This window comes from Rhinopithecus bieti, unplaced genomic scaffold (genome assembly GCF_001698545.2).
Source record: "Rhinopithecus bieti isolate Rb0 unplaced genomic scaffold, ASM169854v2 scaffold_4666, whole genome shotgun sequence".
Classification (NCBI taxonomy): Eukaryota; Metazoa; Chordata; class Mammalia; order Primates; family Cercopithecidae; genus Rhinopithecus; species Rhinopithecus bieti.
In genome coordinates, this window is record NW_016804530.1 from 1,059,552 (window position 1) to 1,080,025 (window position 20,474).

Genomic DNA, 20,474 nt, shown 5'->3' on the forward strand with positions numbered 1-20,474 from the left:
ACTAAGTGAACCAATACATATACAGTGCTTAGCACTTAGTAAGTATTTCCTCCCCGCGACACCTGGCTGAACTATGGTTTGTTGTCTGATCTTGAGAGGTTGATATAACCTCTTAAAAGCCTCAGTTTGCTTACCTGTGAAATGGGTCCAAGAATAGCACTGATCCCACAGGGTTGCAGTGCAAACTAAAGGAGATGGCATGTGTAACATATACAACTGGTGCCTGGTAAATGTCGGTTCTGTCATTCCCTCACCTCTTTAGTCCCTGCCTCTGTCTACCCCCATCCCAAGACTACTAACAAGTAGGAAAGAGCCAAGAGTGAGGCTGGAGAATTTAATTCCTAACGGATGACCTCCAGGATTGGGATATCTGCCAGAGCTCCCCCATTATCCCAGATGGGAGCCTGGGCGGGGCTTTGCTGATTGTCACAGTTGAGGTGCCAGGACTGAGTTTTGGGGGACCCCAGTTGTCCACCCCGGCCAGGACAGAGAGGCAGGTGCAGATACAGCTAGAGGAGCAGCAGGAGAGAGGCAGGTGGGCTTGCAAAAGATTGAGGCAGAACGGTGGTCACCTTGGCCCATCTGCCTGCCCCACCCTCAGGGCCCTAGGCCCCCTTCCTCCAGCCCCCGATGGCCCTGAGGACTGGGAGACAGGCTGTTGGCGGCCAGGACCTCCCGATCAGGTCCCCAGGAGCCACCACCACCAGGGTCTACAGTCTCTAGGCGCAAGGCGGGCAGCAGGCCCAGGCTTCGAGGCACAGCTGGTGGGAAGGCCCAGGGGCCAGGCAACCCAGAGGGCCCCTCTTCACTACTGCCCCGGCTGCTGCCATGACTGCTCCTGTCAGGAGCCACCCGGGACAGGCGGCGGCTCTGGGGTGAGGGGCTACGGCTGGCACCACGGCGTTCATGGGATGAGGGCCGTAGGGCAAGACCAGGGAACCTGGTCAGTCCCGGGCTGCGGCTGCGGTGTCGCTTGGACTTGCCAGGACTGGGGCTGCGGGACTTGGGTGCAAGGAGCTCCAGCGTGCTGTCATCCTCTCCCTCTGAGCTGGTGCCTGAGCTGTCTGTGCTGCTGCTGGCCAACTCCGAGGAAGGCAGTGAGATCTGGGGGAAATGCTGGTCACTGGGGCACCCTTCTCCCCAACCCAGCCACTGAGGCCTGAGCTCCCGAGGTCTGCCTCTCTCGTTGGCAGATCTTGGGAGGTCAATTTATTTGTCTGAGCTCACGTTGCAGAAGGTAAGGGCTGTGGCATTTGACAAACGTCTTTAGGCACCCCCAGCCCAGCAGTCTGGCCTACTTACCTGGAAGGGTTCAGTGACGCCGATGAGGATGCTGTGGTTGTGGCTGTAGTAGCCCAGGATGAAGTCTCCATGGCCCTTGGGCAGTGATTCCTCACTGAATGTTACCTGGTGGGCCCAGGGGTATCAGCCTAAGTTGGGGGTCAGGGAGGCCGCCTGAGAGACCCCAAGGTGAGTCCTGAGGTCCCAAGGCAACAGGGACTTCCCCTGACTCTCACTCCTTTTAAGTACCTGGTAGGTCTTCCCGTCCACATCTTCATGTTTGGCCCAGACATAAGCCACATAGTCCTTGCAATGGCGGAAACCCACCTGGGGGATCAGTATTGTGGAATCAGTGTTGTGACCCTATAATGTCTGATCCCAGCAGTCTCCCAGTGTGGCATCAAGATTTGGACAAGCCAGTGACCCCACCATGCTGTTCAGCCGCTCCTCCAGGCCCCTTGCTTCCCTGAGTCACTGACCGCCACTGCCCCTCTCACCCGGTACAAGCCGATCCAGTCCCAGGAGCTGCGGGCGAACACTGTTTCCATGCGGTACCTCACCACTGCCTGCTCGGGCCGCACCCACTCATCTGCCACCTCCAGCCGCACCAGTGGCATGTCGTCCCTGAAGGCAAACTGTCCAGGCAAGGCAGGGGCAGGGGCCACATCAGGGGAGACCCTCTAGTATCCCACACACTGAGGGCTGTTGGGTCTTAGCACAAATCGCCTGAGACAAAGGGCCACTTTACAGACTGGGAAACTGAGGCAGAACAGGTCTAGTATAAATACCAAGCCCTGTGCTGCCTCCCAGCCCAGGGCTCCTTCTGCCCACAGCCTCCTTAGGGAGTGAGTGAGAACACAGCTTTGAAGCTAGCAGATCCTGGATTTGGCTCTGGCTCTGCCGTTGACAGGCTGGGTGAGTTCCTCAGCCTCTCTAAATGCTAGGGCCCTCATCTGTAAACTCAGAGACTCTTTTTTTTTTTTTCTTTTTCTGAGACAGAGTCTGGCTCTGTCACCCAGGCTGGAGTGCAGTGGTGCAATCTCGGCTCACTGCAACCTCCGCCTCCCGGGTTCAAGTGATTGTCCTGTCTCAGCCTCCCTAGTAGCTGGGACTACAGGCACCGCCACCACGCCTGGTTAATTTTCATATTTTTAGTAGAGGTAGGGTTTCACTGTGTTGGCCAGGCTGTTCTTGAACTCCTGGCCTCAAATGATCCACCCACCTCAGCCTCCCAAAGTGCTGGGATCATAGGCATGAGCCACCGTGCCTGGCCAAACTCAGAGACTTTTATTTCACTCTTGGAGTTGTTCAGCAGATTCAGTGAGATACCATTTGCAAAGCATCCCATAAATTTCCCAGTATACCAGTAAGTGTTCAATAAATGATTTATCTCTATGCTAGCAAGGAAGACCAGTAAAATCCTGTGATGCACTAGGTATTTGGGGTAAGCTGAATATTCCTGAGCAGGCAAAAAGAGCTCTGAGTGGGAGGACGGAGACCTCAGTCCACTTCCAGGCTTTACCACTAACTCGCTATGTGACCTCAGGGCAGGCTCTAACCATCCCAAGGTTCAGTTTCTCCAACTGAGTCTAAGTACTAAGTGGCTACTATTACCTTGTCATCAGTCCATGAAGGAAAGTTATAACCATGAGTATCCTTTCCCCAAGGTCAACCCAGACTCACCAGGGGTACCACCTGAATGGGTGGAGCTGCTGAGGTGGCAGGCTGCCAGGATATTGGCCCCACCTCTGTCCCTCAGGGAAGGGCTCAGTTGGTGCCAATTCCAGATCTTTGTCTGATCCCCTGTTTACCTAGTTTCAGGTTTCCCTCCCTCAGCTTCCGAGCCAAGCTGTTCTAGAAGTAACTGGCACATTCTTTCCCTGTTCCTGTGTTCCTAACAACAGGGGCAGGCAAGGGTAGACCTTTGAAAAAGCCCTTCAAGGACTTCCAGCGTCAAAACCCCTACTGAGCCCTATTCTGACTGCATTGCCTTGGGTAAAAGATTTAAGTTCTCTGAGCCTCAGTTTCCCTCATCAGTAAAACAGAGAGGAGAACTGGGACATCTCAGAGCCTACTGAGGCATTCAAAGGGATGACATATGTAAAGTACACAACATGGGCCTGGCATGTAGTAGGTACTCACTCAATCTCATCAATTGGAATTTTTTTTTTTTTTTTTTTTTTTTTTTTTTGAAGATGGAGTCTTGCTCTGTCACCCAGGCTGGAGTGCAGTGGCATGGTCTCAGCTAACTGCAACCTCCGCCTCGGGTTCTTGGCATTTTCTGCCTCAGCTCCTGAGTACTGGGGGACTATACGTGTCCGCCACCATGCTCAGCTTTAATTTTTTTGTATTTTTGGTAGAGACAGTGGGTTTCACTATGTTGCCAGGCTGGTCTGGAACTCCTGACGTTAGTGATGCCGTCTTGCCTTAGCCTCCAAAGTGCTGGCGATTTACAGGTGGAGCCACTGCACCTGGCTGAGGAAGTTTTTTAAGGGACACGAGTCCTGGAGGAGGCAGGAAGGACAGGGTGGGGTTCAAAAGAAGTGATTTTCAGGTGAGGTCCCTGTGTGGGTTAAATCTTCCATTGCCCGACCTTTTGCCAGAGGTCCATGGCAGGCCAAGCGTGGGATATTTTCCATTCCCAGCTTAAAGATATTGGGCCATGTCCCACTTGACTGGCCATGTGACAACGTTACCAGAAAACATTTTCTGGTCGGCTCCCTTCTTATCAGATCAGAGACATTGAGAGCCCAGAGTGAGGTTTCAGGGTTGAAAAGATGGATCTACTCTGCCCTGCCACTGCAGAGCCATGTATATGGTTTGGGGCATGTGCCTACCCCTATGAGACTCAGAATCCCACCAGAGAAAAAAGAGAGTTGGACTACATGGTCTCACAGGTTCGGTTCTGAGATTCTTAGGTTTCCCCTTTTGATGTCAGCACCAGGGAATCTCAATCCTAAATCCATACTAAATTTAGTAACTCTTTAGATTTAGCTTTGTATTTTTATATCTTTGCTCTCCCTCCCCATCACTACACCACTCTCCTAATGCTGGCATATGGTTTAAGACAGTAAGTACCTCAGTAAATAATGATGATGAATATGAAGGAATGGTTACATGGAGTTTGATTTGCTGGTCTTTTATATATGCGAATTGATTTTTATATCTTTTATTTGTTATTTTTAAGACACTAGTTAGTAAAAACTTGATGTTATGTGATTTTTTTTTTTTTTTTTTTTTTTTTTTTTTTTTTGAGACAGAGTCTCACTTTATCGCCCAGGCTGGAGTGCAGTGGCTGGATCGCAGCTCACTGCAAGCTCTGCCTCCTGGGTTCACGCCATTCTCCTGTCTAGCTCCTCCTCCTACTCCTCCTGAGTAGCTGGGACAACAGGTGCCTGCCACCGCACCCGGCTAATTTTGCCTAGGTTGAAGTGTAGTGGTATGATCACAGCTCACAGCAGCCTAGATATTCCAAGCTCCGGTGATCTTCCAACCTCAGCCTCATAAATAGCTGGGAATACAGGTGTGCACCACCTAGCTAAATTTTATTTTTATTTTTATTTTTTCCCTGAGACACAGTCTTGCTCATGTGACCCAGGTTGGATTGCACTGGCACGATACTGGCTCACTGCAACCTCTGCCTCCCAGGTTCAAGTGATTCTTGTGCCTCAGCCTCCCAAGCAACCGGGATTACAGGTGTGCACCACCATGCCTGGCTAATTTTTGTTTTTTTAGTAGAGATGGGTTTCGCCATGTTGGCCAGGCTGTTTGCAAACTCCTGGCCTCATGTGATCAGCCCACATCGGCCTTCCAAAGTGCTGGGATTACAGGCATGAGCCACCGTGCCTGGCCTTTTTTTGATTTTTTTTTTTTTAGAGATGTCTCACTATGTTGCCCAGGCCGGTCTTAAACTCCTGAGCTCAAGCGATCCTTCCACCTCAGTCTCCCAAAGTGTTGAGATTACAGGTGTGAGTCACTGTGCCAGCCTATAAGTGAATTTTAAGATAAATTGCTCTAAACCTTTCTCGGAAGACAGAAGTTAGAGATTAGTAGAAAAGGCATGGGCTCTAAGGCTGGGTGTGGTGGCTCACACCTTGTAATCTTGGCTCTTTGGGAGCCAAGGTGGGCGGATCACCTGAGGTCAGGAGTTCGAGACCAGCCTGGCCAACATGGCAAAAACCCATTTTTACTAAATACAAAAATTAGCCAGGCGTGGTAGCAGGCACCTACAATCCCAGTTACTCAGGAGGCTAAGGTAGGAGAATCACTTGAACCCAGGAGGTAGAGGTTGCAGTGAGCCAAGACCACACCACTGTACTCCAGCCTGGGCGACAGAGTGAGACTCCATTAAAAAAAAAAAAAAAAAAAAATAGGGCACCGGGCGCAGTGGCTCATGTCTGTAATCATAACACTTAGGGAGGCTGAGGTGGATCATCTGTGGTCAGGAGTTCAAGATCAGCCTGGCCAATTTGGTGAAACCTTGTCTCTGCTACAACACAAAAATCAGCTGGGCATGACGGCAGGTGCCTGTAATCCCAGCTACTTGGGAGGCTGAGACGGGAGAATCGCTTAGACCCAGGAGATGGTGGTTGCAGTGTGCCGAGATTGTGCCACTGCACTCCAACCTAGGGTGCCAACCTAGGGTGGCTGAGCAAAGACTCCACTCAAAAAAAAAACAAAAAAACGGCCGGCACGGCTACTCACACCTGTAATCCCAGCCACTTTGGGAGGCACCGAGGTGGGTGGATCACGAGATCAGGAGTTAAGACAGCCCGGCCACATGGTGAAACCCCGTCCTACTAAAAATAACAAAAAATTGACTGGGCGAGGTGCGGGTGAGTGTAATCCCAGCTACTCCGGAGGCTGAGGCAGGAAGAATCGCTTGAACCCGGGAGGTGGAGCTTGCAGTGAGCCAAGACTGCGCCACTGTACTCCCAGCCTGGGTGACAGAGCGAGACTCTGTCTCAAAAAAAAAAAAAAAGAAAAGAAAAGAAAAGAAAAGGCATGGACTCTGAAACCAGACTCACTTGGATTCAAATCCTAACTGTTCCTCTTACTAGCTGTGTGACCCTGGGCAAGTGATGCCATGTGTCTGAGCCTCAGCTTCCTCATCTGAAAATGGAGATCGCAACCCCATTCCCACTCTGTTACAACAAATGGATGCTGCTGAGGGCAGGTACAAGGGGTTATACAAAGGGTAATGGTGAGGGGCAGTGGTATGCCAAGTTGGGTCTGGGGATATTATGCAGGGAAGATGAGGCCAGAACTCACCTGCAGGAGGAACTGGGCAGCCACAGGCTTATGGTCGCTGACTGTGTATTCCATGTGGCTGCGGTAGCTGTGCTGCGTCACCTGGAGTCGGTGGCTCTTCCGTCCTGAGGGGCTGGGACCCCCACCTGGAGCCTTGACCTTCCACAGGATACGGTCTGTCCAAGCTGGCTTCCGTTTCTTGGCACTGCAGTGAGCAGGGGTACCCCAAGTTTCAGGGGCTGGGGATCAAGGCACAACCCTCCACCTTGCCTCCTGCCCCTCTTCCCAAAGTCTCCCTTTTCGAGAAGACCTCGGCTCACTTCCCCATCCCTCCTCGGACTGAGCTTACCTGGTGTCGTATTTGTTGGTACCCACATCAAACTTGAAGGTGGGAGCGAAGTTGAGGGGCCCCTCCTGAAAGCCCTTCAGAATGGGCCAGGTGTTCTTGGCCATGTTGAGCTGTGGGGGGTCCAGGAGAGCAGATTGGACAACAGCTTGGGCTCTGCTGCGCCCAGGACGGGTGGGGCAGGTGAGGACAGGAACCATAGCCTAAGGTATAGGTGTATCCTGGGACATGCTCTGTGTCCTTCTGGGGACAAGGACCCCACCTGGTCCTTCTCCCAGAGCTGATGGAGCTGGTCACTGTCGATGGCAAACTTGACAAAGTGCAGGTCGTAGCTCTCAATGCGGAAATTCAGGTCCCCAAACCAGAATACGAGGCTGTTTGGGGTGGGGATGGGGAGAAGGGGGGGCAGTGGGGGGTAAACAGGTCCATGGGGGATAAGGGCTCAGCCCAGATCCTTCCAGGCCCCATCCAACCCGAGGGGATGTAGGGAGTGGGTGATTAGTGCCAGAGCCTCCAGCCTGCCAAAGAGCAGAGGAAGATCAGGGGGACCCCGTCTACAGGAAATTAGGTTCTGACCTTCAGCAAGGCCCTGCCCCTCAGCAAAGCTCCACCCTATAGGCTCCGCCCCTCCCCAGCCAACTGTTCTTTGCTTTCATGTTCCTACAAGTAGTCTGGGTGGGCACTTACCCCCATAGGCCCCGCCTCTCTCCATAAGCCCCACCTAAGCTGGCACAAAAGCCCCCATCACTAGCCCCACCCAAGCTCCATTTGGCCCCACCCCAGCCCATACTCATGATCCAGGATGCCCTGTGCGCCTGGCCCTTGGAACTGCTGGAGACTGAGGATGGTCTGGAAGTTGTCCTTGCGCTGCTCCGCCTTGTCCATATGTGCGGGCAAGTGGCAGTTCAGGAAGCAGAGCATGTGCCCGAAGGCTGCCAGGCGCACGCTTACGCCACCCTTGTTACCCTAGGGAGGCAGGGTCGGGTGGCTCATGGGCGGGGCTTAGGCCAGGAGGTGAGGCATTGGGTGTGGGGTCAGAGAGGACATGTGGGTGGAAGGTGGGTGGGTCCTAGGGAAATGAGGGACAACACTGGGATACTAGAGGAATAGGATGAGGTATTGGGTGGTTCATGGGGAGGGGTGGGCCGCAGGGTAAAGGGTGGAGGATGGGAAGGGGACCTTTCTGGTGTATGGGGCTAGGGGACTAATCTAAGGCCCGCTTCGTGTCCCATCCCCTTCTGGGACGGCTCACAGGCTCACCCAGTAGCCGCCCAGGCCAGTGCGCGTGCAGTCGGTCTGCACGTCTCGCAGGAAAGGCAGGTGGTAGTACTTGGCGAACAGCAGCAGGATGACGCCCTGCATCCTCACCGAACTCACCTGCGGTGGGAGGCCACATGGCTGGGGGACAGAACATGACTCTCCCGCCCTCGTGCCCACCTTCAGGTCTGCTCTTCCACCCACCCATGTCACGGACCCGGCCACAGAGGCCCAGCGGGCCCCACAGTGAGCCAGGGTACAGCTGGAGCCAGGAATTCAGCAGGGTCTCTGCCGTCCAGGGGGTGAGGGGTGCGTTACCAGCACGAAGTTGAAGGGCGCCAGCGCATCCATGAACAGCTCACTCCACTGGTCCGTGAAGAGGGCGTCCTTGAGTCGCTTGTTAAGCATGGAGTTCACTTCCTGCAACCTGGAGGGATAGGGGCGGGGTGGCCATGGGATTAGAGAGGCACCCTGGAAGCCCCTGCCACGGGTGGAGAGCCCGGAAGGCCCAAGGGGCTCAGGAGGGGGTCCGCATGCCCTGTCACCTCACCCTATGGCTATCATGTCTGCGCCACCGCTGTCGTCGCCACTGCCCAGGTGGAGGAGGGATGTGACATCGTCTGGGGGCATGGCGGTGCCCACGTTCCATGTGACCACAGTGATCCTGTGGGCAGGGGCATATGAGGGTGTAGTCCTGGCACCACTCCCTTACCCTCAAGCTTCCTTTCACAGGACTCCCTGGGGAACTAAATGGAGGCAGGTGTGGGCCAAAGCCCTAAGAAGGACCCACAAGAGACCCCGCATTCTGTCCCCCTGCCACATTCTCCCTGGGGAGGTCAACTGAGAGGTGGCAAGTTCCTTAGGAGGGGATGCTGTCTTCTGAGAGTTTCAGAGTGGCCCAGGAAGCCCCTCCCCAAAGACTCTTCCTCAGAGAGGGAAGCTGAAGTAGAGCAGGCCATCCCCCCTGGAAGAATGGCTAACCTCAGAGCTAAGCCCAGCCACCTTTCTTGGGAGAGGGCTCTCTCACCGGAAGCCGGGGTCGCTCCTGCAGGTGGGCTGAGCTGACCAAGGGGAGGATGACAGGGCGGATGTAGAAGAGGAGGCGGTGACTGGGGCTGGGGCTTCTTGGGCCTGAAGGTTGGGGCTCAGGCACCTGCCAGGCCCTGTACTCTGGGTGCCAAGCCTTGGGAGGGCCATGTCAGGGGCTGGGGGAACACAGGGAGAGCGGTTGGGGGAGCGGCTTGGGGAACGGCTAGGTGATCGGGGTGGCTTGGGCAGAGGTGGGGCACAGTCTGGCCTGAGGGGGCCCCAGGCCGGAAGGTGGGGGACAGAAGTCCAGGGGAGCGGGTGCCAGGCTCTGGAGGACCCTGGGCTGCATCCAAGGGCAAGGTCTGGGGTGGCCGTGGCAAAACAGGATCCTCAGGGCTGCTGTGGAGGGCCTCAGGCCGGGCTCGGAAGGAGGGGGAGAGCCGAGGGTCTGGGGAGGTTTGGATGGAGGGTGGGGAGCCTGTAGGACCAGATATCTGAGCTGGAGGCTGGAGTTGCCCCTCAGAAGCAGGGAGAGGTCTAGAAGCTGGGGCATCCCTCTTTCTAGCTTGTGTCTGTCCCACAGAGGCTGGGCCTGATGCTGTGGATGCTGGAGCCAGGGCCTGTTCCTGAGATGCAGACAGAACTGGACTGGGCACTGGGGAAGGGGTGGAGGGGAGTTCTGGGGGCTGCTCCTCAGAAGCCAGGGCCAGGCTCAGGCCAGAGGCTGCTAGTGTTGGCTTGGGTCCCACGAAGGCAGGTGGCTCCTGCTTCTGGTCTCTGGAGGTTGGGGCCAGACTGGGCCCCAGGGTGGCTGGGGGAGATCTTGGCCCCGCTGAGGCAGACACCACCAGCTGCCCCAGGGATGTCGGAGCCAGAACTGAGCCTGTGGTCGCTGGGGGAGGCGTTGGTCCAGCTGAGGCAGACATCACCAGCTGGCCCACAGATGTTGGGTGGGCAGGAGCTGTTTTCTGCCCTCCAGGGGTACACAGTGGAGCCAGGATTGGTCGGGGAGATGCCAGAGCCAGCCTCGGTCCTTCCGAAGAAGCTGACATAGCCGCCCGTGGCCCTATAGGTGCCAGAGCCAACCTTGGTTCCGAGGGTCCTAGGGCTGCGTTCTTCTTTGCTGGGAGTTGAAAACTTGAGTCCACCTTGTGGAGGACAAGTCAAAGATTCAGAGTGCCCCTAACAAGGGCATTGGACCCCAACTTCCATATAGACCCTGGCAGATTTCCTCTAACTAAGAAAAGCACATCTTTCCAAGGAAGTTCTTCTTACTATCTCACCTCAATCTATTCTGCTGCAGGTCAACTTCTGTCTTGGAGGAGATAGGACACAAAACCCTAACCCCTCCTTTAAGTCTGAAACCTCTTTCACAGACGGGGAAACTAAGACCCTGACTCAAATGAGGCAGAGTGTGAACCTGAACCTGATGACTTGCCTTCCCTTCCTGGCTGGCACCCACATCCCGCCCATTCTGGGCAGCTTTCCTGGGCAACCCTCCCACTGCAGTCCCTGAAGCTCCCCCAGCCCCAGGTCGGCTACTGACCTGACATTCCAGGTCTGGGCACACTGGGGGCAGCCTGTTTCTTTTCTTTTTCTATTGCCAAGATATAGACCTATGGGTGCAGCCTGTTAAATACCTCCCCTTCCTTCATGATGCCCAGAAACCCTCCGTTCTCCACCAGCCCCTAAACATCCAAATCCCTTGGTTACAGCCCTCTCTGTTCTCTTACTCATTCCCAGAGCTCCACTCAGGAGCAAGAGCTGGGAGCCGAGACTGGCTGTGTAGATTCAAAGCCCAGCTCTGTGTGACCTTAGGCAAGTACCTCTCTGCCCAGGTATCCCATGAAGGGATGGGGTCTAGGGACCCTGGTCACATTATATTCTGGGGAATTTTCATCTCACATTGTCTGCATTTATGAGCCTAACATTTGCTAGAATTCCATCCAGCCCCGTGGAAGAGTCCATCTTCACCAAGTGTGAATCTAGCATTCGGAGCAAGTCCAGGATTCTAAGTTGATCCTGATGTCACATCTCTCTGTGCCCAGGTTGTGCCCTCTTACATCCTCCACTTTCTCCCTGACCTGAAAGGACAGGCAAGCAGGTATCCCTTTTATGTCCGGCAGGTGGGAGGGGCGGGGAGTCACGGAGTCCTGTAGGGACCTCTTCTCCTTCTCCATCTATTCTCTCTGATGTCCCCTGTCTCCAGAAGACAGGATAAAGTGTCCTTTGCCAAGGAGGGCAGAAGAAGGTCTATACTTGCCCCAGGGTGGCCCTGGGTAGGGTAACAGGGCCCAGGGGGGCCCTGCCTCTGGAGACGCAGTTCTGTCTCTGTCCCGTATCCTCCTCAGTTCAGAGTACCTAAAACTCCATCTCCACCTCCCTTCTCAAACTCAGCTCTTTGAGGCTGCATTTTAGGCACCCTCCTTGGCTCCAAGTGTCACACTGTGTGCCGGCTTCCCCCCAACTATCACACCGCCTCCAGCACTAACAACTTAGCCATCCCAGATGTCACAGTTTTAGTCTTCAGCGACAAGCCCCCTCATTTTGCATTGGCTCAGAGAGGAAAAGCAACTTGCCCAAGGTCACACAGCAAAGCTGGAGCTCAGCTGGGTCCTCTGATACCCAGTCCAGGACTCTCCCAAGGGCTTCTGGCGATGGCTAACTTCATCTGTCTCCGGGCATCCTGTCACTGCCCCTCCGCCCCCAGGGTTCTCTCTTCACCTAGACCCTGCTCACCAAGCACAGGAAAGTATCAGCCCCTCAGTCAGCACCAGGGTGCCTGCAGTGTATGCTGGGGGGGGTGTGGAACCAGGGATCAGGAAAGTGGGGTGGACTGGGTCTCAGGGGTCTTACCTTGGAGGGTGCCCCAGTTTGCGCAACACCCTGGGGCATGGGCAGGGGACCCAGGCCTGCCCGGGTCCCTGGCCTCCTGCTGCCCCTGCTGCTCTGGCCCTCCATGTCTGCAGCCCCCGGCAGCCTGGGCTCCCTCGGCTCCGGCTCCAGCTCTACCGCTCCCGGGAACCAGTGATGTCATCAGCCATTTCAACCTGCTGAGAATTTAAAGGCACAGGCTCCTACTTCCAGCCTGGAAGAGGCCAGAGCAAGGTGGCTACCCACTGGGAATCTTTCAAACTGGTTGCTGAGGCTGGAACAGCCATGGGGGTGGGGAGGGGAGAGTGTACCCATCTGCCTGGCCCAGGTCCCAACTGGCAGCATGAAGGAGGCTGTCTGTCTACCCCCACCTTTCTGCTGTAGGCCTCGCCAGCCCTTTGCTCCAGGGAGGGGCATTAACACACCTGCGTTAAGGTAGGACAGGTGGTTCAGAGGTCAGCATCCTCTCCAGGGCCTCAGAGACAATTGAGTTCTTGCCCTGATCCTGTGACTTTCCTGACTCCCTGCCAGCTCAGAGCTTGCCCCGGCCCCTACCCTTGCCCCATTTTCAGGTCTTGGTGCCACCACCCCCCACCACTCCTACTGCCAGTCCCAGGCTCTAGCCTTCCCAACCTAGAACCAGACACTCAGGCTCCAGCCACTGCAGTCCTTTCCCATCTCAGGCCTCAGCACCAGCTCCTCCTCTTCTGCAGACACCTAGCTGCCCTCAGATATCCCCACAGCTGGGCCAGACCCAGCCCGGGTTCTGTCAGTTTTCCTCTCTCCGGTATTCACTGGGTGTGGTTTGGGAGGGGAACTTACTCAAGGTCATCTGTGAACTGAGAAGGTCTCCTGTGTTTCAGTGAGAAAACTTAGTGACCCTAAGACTAGCACCAGCCCTTTGGGGTATCTGGGGGAAGGGAACTTGGGTGGAGAAGGGCCCCGCAGTGGGGTAACAGACTGGCAAGAGAGTTAAAAACAGGCCTGAGAACTGCTACAGCCAGGACCCAGCCCAAGGCACAGTCCCCAACAGGCCCACGGGAGTGTTTGTTAACCAACATGGAGCATCTGCATGGGCCTGTGCAGTCTCCTACACAAAGGCAGATGCCTCTCTTTCCTCTCCTGAAGGCACTTCCTACCTCTGCTTGACTGTCTGTAGGTCTAGTCTGTATTCTCAGGCCAGCATCTCTGCTGGAATTTGCAGGGGCAGAGACTCAGGCCATATTAGGGTGTTGGGGTAGAAAGGTCTTTGGACAGTGACGGTGGAGATAGTGACAGTGGTGACGGGGAAGGCGATTGTCGTGGTGGATGTGATGATGTATGTAATTATGATGATGGAAGTAGGGGGCTGGCGGTGGTGGTGAAGGTGGTGGAGGTGATGGTGATGGCAAAGGTAGAGGTGGTGATGGTACCGATACTGATAATGGTGTTGTGTTAATGAAAGACATAGTGTTGGAGTTGGAGGTGGCAGTCAGGGAGGATGTGAGAGTAGACCTGGTGGTGATGCTCAGGTTACCAGAAAAAGGAAGATTTGAACTCATCCTGTCTCATCCTCTGACTCCTATTTTACAAATAAGAAAATGGGAGCCCCTGAGCCGGGCCTGGTAGCTCATGCCGGTAATCCCAGCACTTTCAGAGGCTGAGGTGGGCAGACTACCTGAGGTCAGGAGTTCGAGACCAGCCTGGTCAACATGGCGAAACCCCATCTCCACTAAAAATACAAAAATGAGCTGAATGTGGTGGTGCATGCCTATAGTCCCAGTTACTTGGGAGGCTGAGACAGGAGAATTATTTGAACCTGAGACGTGGAGGTTGCAATGAGCTGAGATCGCACCACTGCATTCCAGCCTGGGCGACAGAGCGAGGCCTGTCTGAAAAAAAAAAAAAAAAAGGAAAGAAAGAAAGAAAAAAAGAAAAGAAAAAAGAAAAAGAAAATGGGAGCCCCCAAGACTACCCAGCTTCTGATGCAATCCTGGAGGGAATGATGGGCAGATCCAGGCCTCTGGGACCAGTACTAGGGCTCAGCCATCTAGGGCTGGGACAGGGGCATTGGTGCCCTTTGGAAGCCAGGCAAATGTCATGCAAATGTGTCTACAGAGGGCTCCTCTGCCTCAGGAGGGCAACCCAGGATTTCCCACCACCTGCTCCCTGAGCTCAGACCCTACAGGGGACTTTGTTTCTGGCCCCACCGCTGACTTACTTGAGGAGGTCACTCTGATTCCCAATTTGTGTAAGGGAGATTAAAACAGCAGACACCACCTAAGTGTGCTGGTGAAGATTCAACAGGATAATATATATGAAATGTTTAGCATAGAGCCTGGCACAGCAAGCTCTCCATAAAGGTGGCTGCTCTGTATTTATCATCATCATCATCATCATCATCACCATCGACTTCAGCCTGCCCATGTGGTGGATGCTGAAACTGAGGCTGAGAGTGGTTACTCTCCTGGGAGGACAAGGAAGGGTCTCTGAGACCTAAGCCTGGCCTTGTCAGGAGAAGGGGGTGGAGGGCGGACCCCAGCTGTAAAGGGAGTGAGTTGGTGCTATATTTGAGCTCCTGGTGTGATGACTAACGAGGTTGATAACAGGCTCTGGGGCTCAGGGCGGCAGGCTGGGGGCCGCTGTCAGGGAGAACCGCCCCCCTGGAGACGGCTCTCTGGAAGCCCTTTCTGGCTCCCTCCTTGCCCTCACTCTTGGTGGGGGAGGAGGGTGGGTGTACTGAGGCAGGGGCCAGGGCTCATCCAGCCCACTCTTGGAAACTCAGTGCTGTCCTTCAGGCTGCGTGGGTCAGGGATAGGAAGAGAGGATGCTAGCGATAGACAGAGTATCCCAGTTACTCTCCATAGTAACCCTGTGAGGTTGGTAGTGAGATCCCCATTGGACAGAGGAAGAAACCGAGGCCCAGGGATTACACAGCAAGTAGAGAGAGGACAGAGCATGGAGCTCCTAGAGTGGCAGTGGATAATTCTCCCCAACAGAGGAGCTGACTGTTGAACCCCTTCTTTGAAGGAGAGTTCGTGTTGCCAAATCGAAGAACAGAAACGCCCTGGCTGGAAAGCAGAGAGAACAGCAGGTACAAAGCATGGATGGGGAAGGAAGGTTCTGGCTGTGAAAGGATGAGAAATTTGGACATGTGCCCTCCGGCCCTTTGGCTTGGAGTAAACATACCATGAGCAGGGAAGGGAGAGAAGTCTTTTTCCTGTCTTTTTCCTCCTCCTCTTCCTCAGTTCACTTTCCAGGGGCACCTGAGGATGGCAACAGTACTGAGGGTCTTCTTCCTTCCTTTCTCTCCCTGGTCACCCTGACCCAGGCCCACCAGGAGGGAGGTCGTGCTGTGGCTACCATCTGCGAAGTTGTAGAGGGTGATACAGGATATTGTGGGAAGGTGAAAGAGGGGTTATCAGGAAAGGCTTCCCTGAGAAGGAAGTATACAGGGCACAAAAGAGCATTTTTTTCTCCCAAGACTTCACTCCAGGGTTTCTTGTTGGTAACAAGTGTCACATGTTATGTCCCCAGCACTTCATTCTCACCCTCTGAGGCAGATGTCATCCTCACTCCCCATTCTGCCACTCAGGAAATGGGCTGGAGGAGGAGGAGTGACTTTCCCAAGGTCACACAGCTGGGGCTGAGCTCAGGCCTCCCTCCTCCTTCTCTTTGGCTCCCCCTCCTCCCAGGCAGCCCAGCACCCGCTGTCAGCTGCTCTGAAGTGAGTGGCTATTTTTATTCTGGTGCGAGGGGATCTCAAGCAGCAGAGCCATGTAGGTTAGAGGCTCTAGGACACCCGGCCTCAGCAGGCCAGGGGAAGGTTCCTGCAGCCACCAGACCCTGCTAAGCTTGCCTCGGGGCTCTCATTTCTTGCAGACTGACCTGCTCTGGGCTCCCATGCCTCTGGAAACTTCTTTATTGGAGCTCAGAACAGAGCATAGAGCCAAATTAAGCCCTGGTCATGGTCCTGATCCTGCATCTTGAACCCTACTCCTGCTGTTGACTGAGCCACTAGTCCAGCGCTTGACTGAGCTCTGACATCACCTTAGAATGAACCCCGACTCTAATCACCCACTGATCTAAGCCTGAATTAGGCTGATCCCAACTTGAGACCTTGGTTCTGGGCCCAGATCAAGCCCTTATCCTACTCTAAGACTGAGCCTTAGTCACAGACTGAATTATAGCCTCAGCCCAGACTAACCTTTTAGACTGACTCTGGAAGAAGAGTCAGACTAACCTTTTAAACCTGACTCTGGTAGAAGACTGAGGCCTAATCTTGGTCAAAGACTGAGTCCTGAGTCTAATCATTGACTGAACTCTGACCACAGACTGAACTCTGACCTTGGATCATGCAATTCTGGTCACACACTGAGCCCTAACGGAAGACTGTGCCCTGAATCTGGTCACAGACTGAGCCCTGAACTTAGTCATTGACTGAGCCATGACCCTGGTCACAGACTGAGCCTGGCTCCTGGTCACAGACTGAAGACTAAGCCCAATCATGGACTGAGCCCTGAATCTAGCCCTAGGCTACAGGTTAGTCAACTAAGGGCTGACCTAGATCCTGTCTGAGCCTGACCCCGTCACAGACTAATCCCCAACCTCAGCCCACCCGAGGAAGACTGCTGGCCTAAATTACATGCTGCCACATTAGAGGCATGGATTACGAGCAGAGATCTGTCTTGGGAGATCTTGGGCTTCCCATGCTGCTGATGCCACAATGTTCCTGGTACTATTATGGTCACAGTCTCCACCACTGGTTCCACTGGCTAGTTGGTCAACCCTAAGCAGCCCAAGCTGTGGCCTTTAGGGGCCACAGCATCCGGACTAATGCAGTGAGAGTGGTTTGGTGGCATCTGTCCAGCAAACAACCAGGGCCCATGGGATACTGGGGTTTGGCTCTGTCAGCAGAAAAAACGACGACTCCATGGGGCGTCTGGCTTCAGTTACTCTGAGGCCCTTGCTGGGGTAGGGGTTGGAGTAGAAGGAAACAGTAGGCTATGTCCCATTATTTTTGTAAACAAAGTTTACTGTTTGTGTTTAGGTAATTCATGCCTATTATATAAAACACAGAAGGAAAACATTTACCTATAATTTCATCCACTGGGAAATAATCGTTCTGACTTTTTGGACTGTTTCCTTATAGACATTTTTTGGTAGGGGTGTCTAGGCATATATATTTATATATACATGTTGTATATAATATGCATATATATTTATATACATGTATATTTACATATACATGTTATATATTTTATATATATACTTATTTATTTTTTGAGACGGAGTCTCACTCTGTTGTCCAGGCTGGAGTGCAGTGGCATGATCTCGGCTCACTGTAACCTCCACCTCCCGTGTCCAAGCAATTCTCCTGCCTCAGCCTCCCGAATAGCTGGGATTACAGACGTGCACCGCCGTGCCCAGCTAATTTTTGTATTTTTAGTAGAGACAGGGTTTTGCCATGTTGGCCAGGTTGGTCTCGAATTCCTGGCCTCAAGTGATCCGCCTGCCTTAGCCTCCCAAGTGCTGGGATTACAGGCGTGAGCCACCAAGACTGAGCCACCAAGACTTGGTTACTGTGTTGTCACTACAATGTCCAGCAACACAGTAGGGTTAGGGTTAGGGTTAGGATCCTGTTAAGGTTGCAGCCCATCTCCTTTTTAACAGGAACTGGAATATGGTGTACCCCACCCACAGCTTCAGGAATGGGTCCCAGTTCCCGTGTCCAAGCAATTCTCCTGCCTCAGCCTCCCGAATAGCTGGGATTACAGACGTGCACCGCCGTGCCCAGCTAATTTTGTATTTTAGTAGAGACAGGGTTTTGCCATGTTGGCCAGGTTGGTCTCGAATTCCTGGCCTCAAGTGATCCGCCTGCCTTAGCCTCCCAAGTGCTGGGATTACAGGCGTGAGCCACCAAGACTGAGCCACCAAGACTTGGTTACTGTGTTGTCACTACAATGTCCAGCAACACAGTAGGGTTAGGGTTAGGGTTAGGATCCTGTTAAGGTTGCAGCCCATCTCCTTTTTAACAGGAACTGGAATATGGTGTACCCCACCCACAGCTTCAGGAATGGGTCCCAGTTGGTTAAGCCAGTGAGCAATTCCCATTTCACCAGGCACATGATTAGATCATGAATGGACTAGTGAGATATAAGGAAATTTTTGCTCAGGGCTTTTGGGAAAGGAAGCTTATTTTCTCTCCTGAGGAGGTTGCCAGAAAAGATGATCTCCCTTCCATTAGATGTAAATGAAGAGCCCAGTGGCTCTAGTTACTGCTGGCAGCCATCTTGACACCATGCAGAAAATTGGCCTACTGATAAAATGACATTATGGAAAGCAGAATGGAGAGACACCAGGTTTTGGTGGATCATTAACTGGATCAAACCTCACCTGAAGCCCTACCTGCCATTGGACTTTTTTTTCTTTTTTTTTTTGAGACGGAGTCTCACTCTGTCACCCAGGCTGGAGTGCAATGGTGCAATCTCGGCTCACTGCAAACTCTGCCACCCGGATTCAAGCAATTCTCCTGCCTCAGCCTCCTGAGTAGCTGGGATTACAGGTGCCCACCACTGCGCCCGGCTAATTTTTGTATTTTTAGTAGAGACAGGGTTTTGCCATGTTGGCCAGGCTGGTTTGGACCTCCTGACCTTAGGTGATCTGCCCGCCTCAGCCTCCCAAAGTGCTGGGATTACAGGCGTGAGTCACCGCACCTGGCCTGGACTTTTAAAATTATTTGAGCCAACAGATTCCATTTATTTATTTATTTATTTATTTAGAGACTGAGTCTCGCTCTGGCACCCAGGCTGGAGTGCAATGACGCAATATTGGCTCAATGAAACTTCCACCTCCCGGGCTCAAGCAATCTCTTCCTCGGCCTCCTGAGTAGTTGGGATTACAGGTGTGCACCATCATGCCCAGCTAGTTTTTGTATTTTTAGTAGAGAGGGGTTTCACCATGATGGCCAGGCTGGTCTCCAACTCCAACTCAAATGATCCACCTGTCTCGGCCTCCCAAAATGCTGAGATTACAGGCATGAGCCACCGGGCCTGGCCCCTTTATTTTTATTATTTTTTGACACAGGGTCTTACATTGCTCAGGCTAGAGTGCAGTCGTGCAATCTAGGCTCACTGCATTATTTTTTATTTTTTCTAGGAGATGGGGTCTCACTCTGTCTCCCAGGTTGGACTGCAGTGGTATCATCATAGCTCACTGTAGTCTTGAACTCTTGGGCTCAAGCAATCCTCCCACCTCAGTCTCTGGGGTAGCTGGGACTACAGGCACTGCCATACCTGGCTAGATTTTAAATATGTTTTTTTTTTTTTGAGACGGAGTCTTGCTCTGCCGCCCAGGCTGGAGTGCAGTGGCCGGCTCTCAGCTCACTGCAAGCTCCGCCTCCCGGGTTCATGCCATTCTCCTGCCTCAGCCTCCCGAGTAGCTGGGACTACAGGCGCCCGCCACCTCGCCCGGCTAGTTTTTTGTATTTTTTAGTAGAGATGGGGTTTCACAGTGTTAGCCAAGATGGTCTCGATCTCCTGACCTCATGATCCGCCCGTCTCGGCCTCCCAAAGTGCTGGGATTACAGGCTTGAGCCACCACGCCCGGCCTTAAATATGTTTTTTTAGAGATGGGTTCTCACTATGTCGTCCAGGGTAGTTTGGAACTCTTGGCCTCAAGTTATCCTTCTGCCTCAGCCTCTTGAGTAGCTGGGTTTACAGACACAAGCCACCACAACCAGCTCCCTTTATTGTTTAAGCCAGTTTAAATTGGGGTTTCTGTGACTTGCAGCCCACAGCATCACAACTCCCAATTGATATTACTATATTACTGCTTTTGTTGCTTTTTTCTTGCTATTTAACACCATAACCATGAACATTCTCCATGTCTGTCAATCTATGCTGCATTTTTTTTTTTTTTTTTTTTTTTTTGAGATAGAGTCTCACTCGCCCAGGTTGGAGTGCAGGGGTGCGATCTCAGCTCACTGCAACCTCTGCCTCCTGGGTTCAAGAAATTCTCTTGCCTTAGCCTCCCAAGTAGCTGAGATTACAGGCAGCCACCACCATGTCTGGCTAATTTTTTTTTTAGTAGAGATGGGGCTTCACCGTATTGGCCAGGTTGGTCTCAAACTCCTGACCTCAGGTGATCCACCCACCTCAGCCTCCCAAAGTGCCAGGATTACAGGCGTGAGCCACCATGCCCAGGCTGCTGCATCATTTTTAACAATTGCATGGTTTTCCATCCTATGGAGGTACACTCATTTATTTCACTCATCCCCTGCTGTGATATGCTTAGGTTGTACCCCCAGTTCTTTTTTTTTTTTTGAGACGGAGTCTTGCTCTGCCGCCCAGGCTGGAGTGCAGTGGCCGGCTCTCAGCTCACTGCAAGCTCCGCCTCCCGGGTTCACGCCATTCTCCTGTCTCAGCCTCCCGAGTAGCTGGGACTACAGGCAACCGCC

General features: G+C 53.3%; 1 protein-coding gene across 1 annotated transcript; it reads right to left on the reverse strand.

Moving 5' to 3' along the window:
- Nucleotides 1–320: 320 nt before the first annotated feature.
- INPP5J (inositol polyphosphate-5-phosphatase J) lies at nucleotides 321–15,486 on the reverse strand. The gene is given in 15 exon segments (XM_017869008.1): nucleotides 321–1,104; nucleotides 1,303–1,407; nucleotides 1,531–1,608; nucleotides 1,779–1,916; nucleotides 6,553–6,736; nucleotides 6,881–6,990; nucleotides 7,140–7,251; nucleotides 7,668–7,843; nucleotides 8,138–8,254; nucleotides 8,453–8,561; nucleotides 8,685–8,798; nucleotides 9,162–9,420; nucleotides 9,423–10,311; nucleotides 12,020–12,216; nucleotides 15,206–15,486. Coding segments are annotated over 14 exon segments (3,003 nt in total). The 5' UTR covers nucleotides 12,125–12,216; nucleotides 15,206–15,486; the 3' UTR covers nucleotides 321–597.
- Between the last annotated feature and the right edge of the window lie 4,988 nt (nucleotides 15,487–20,474).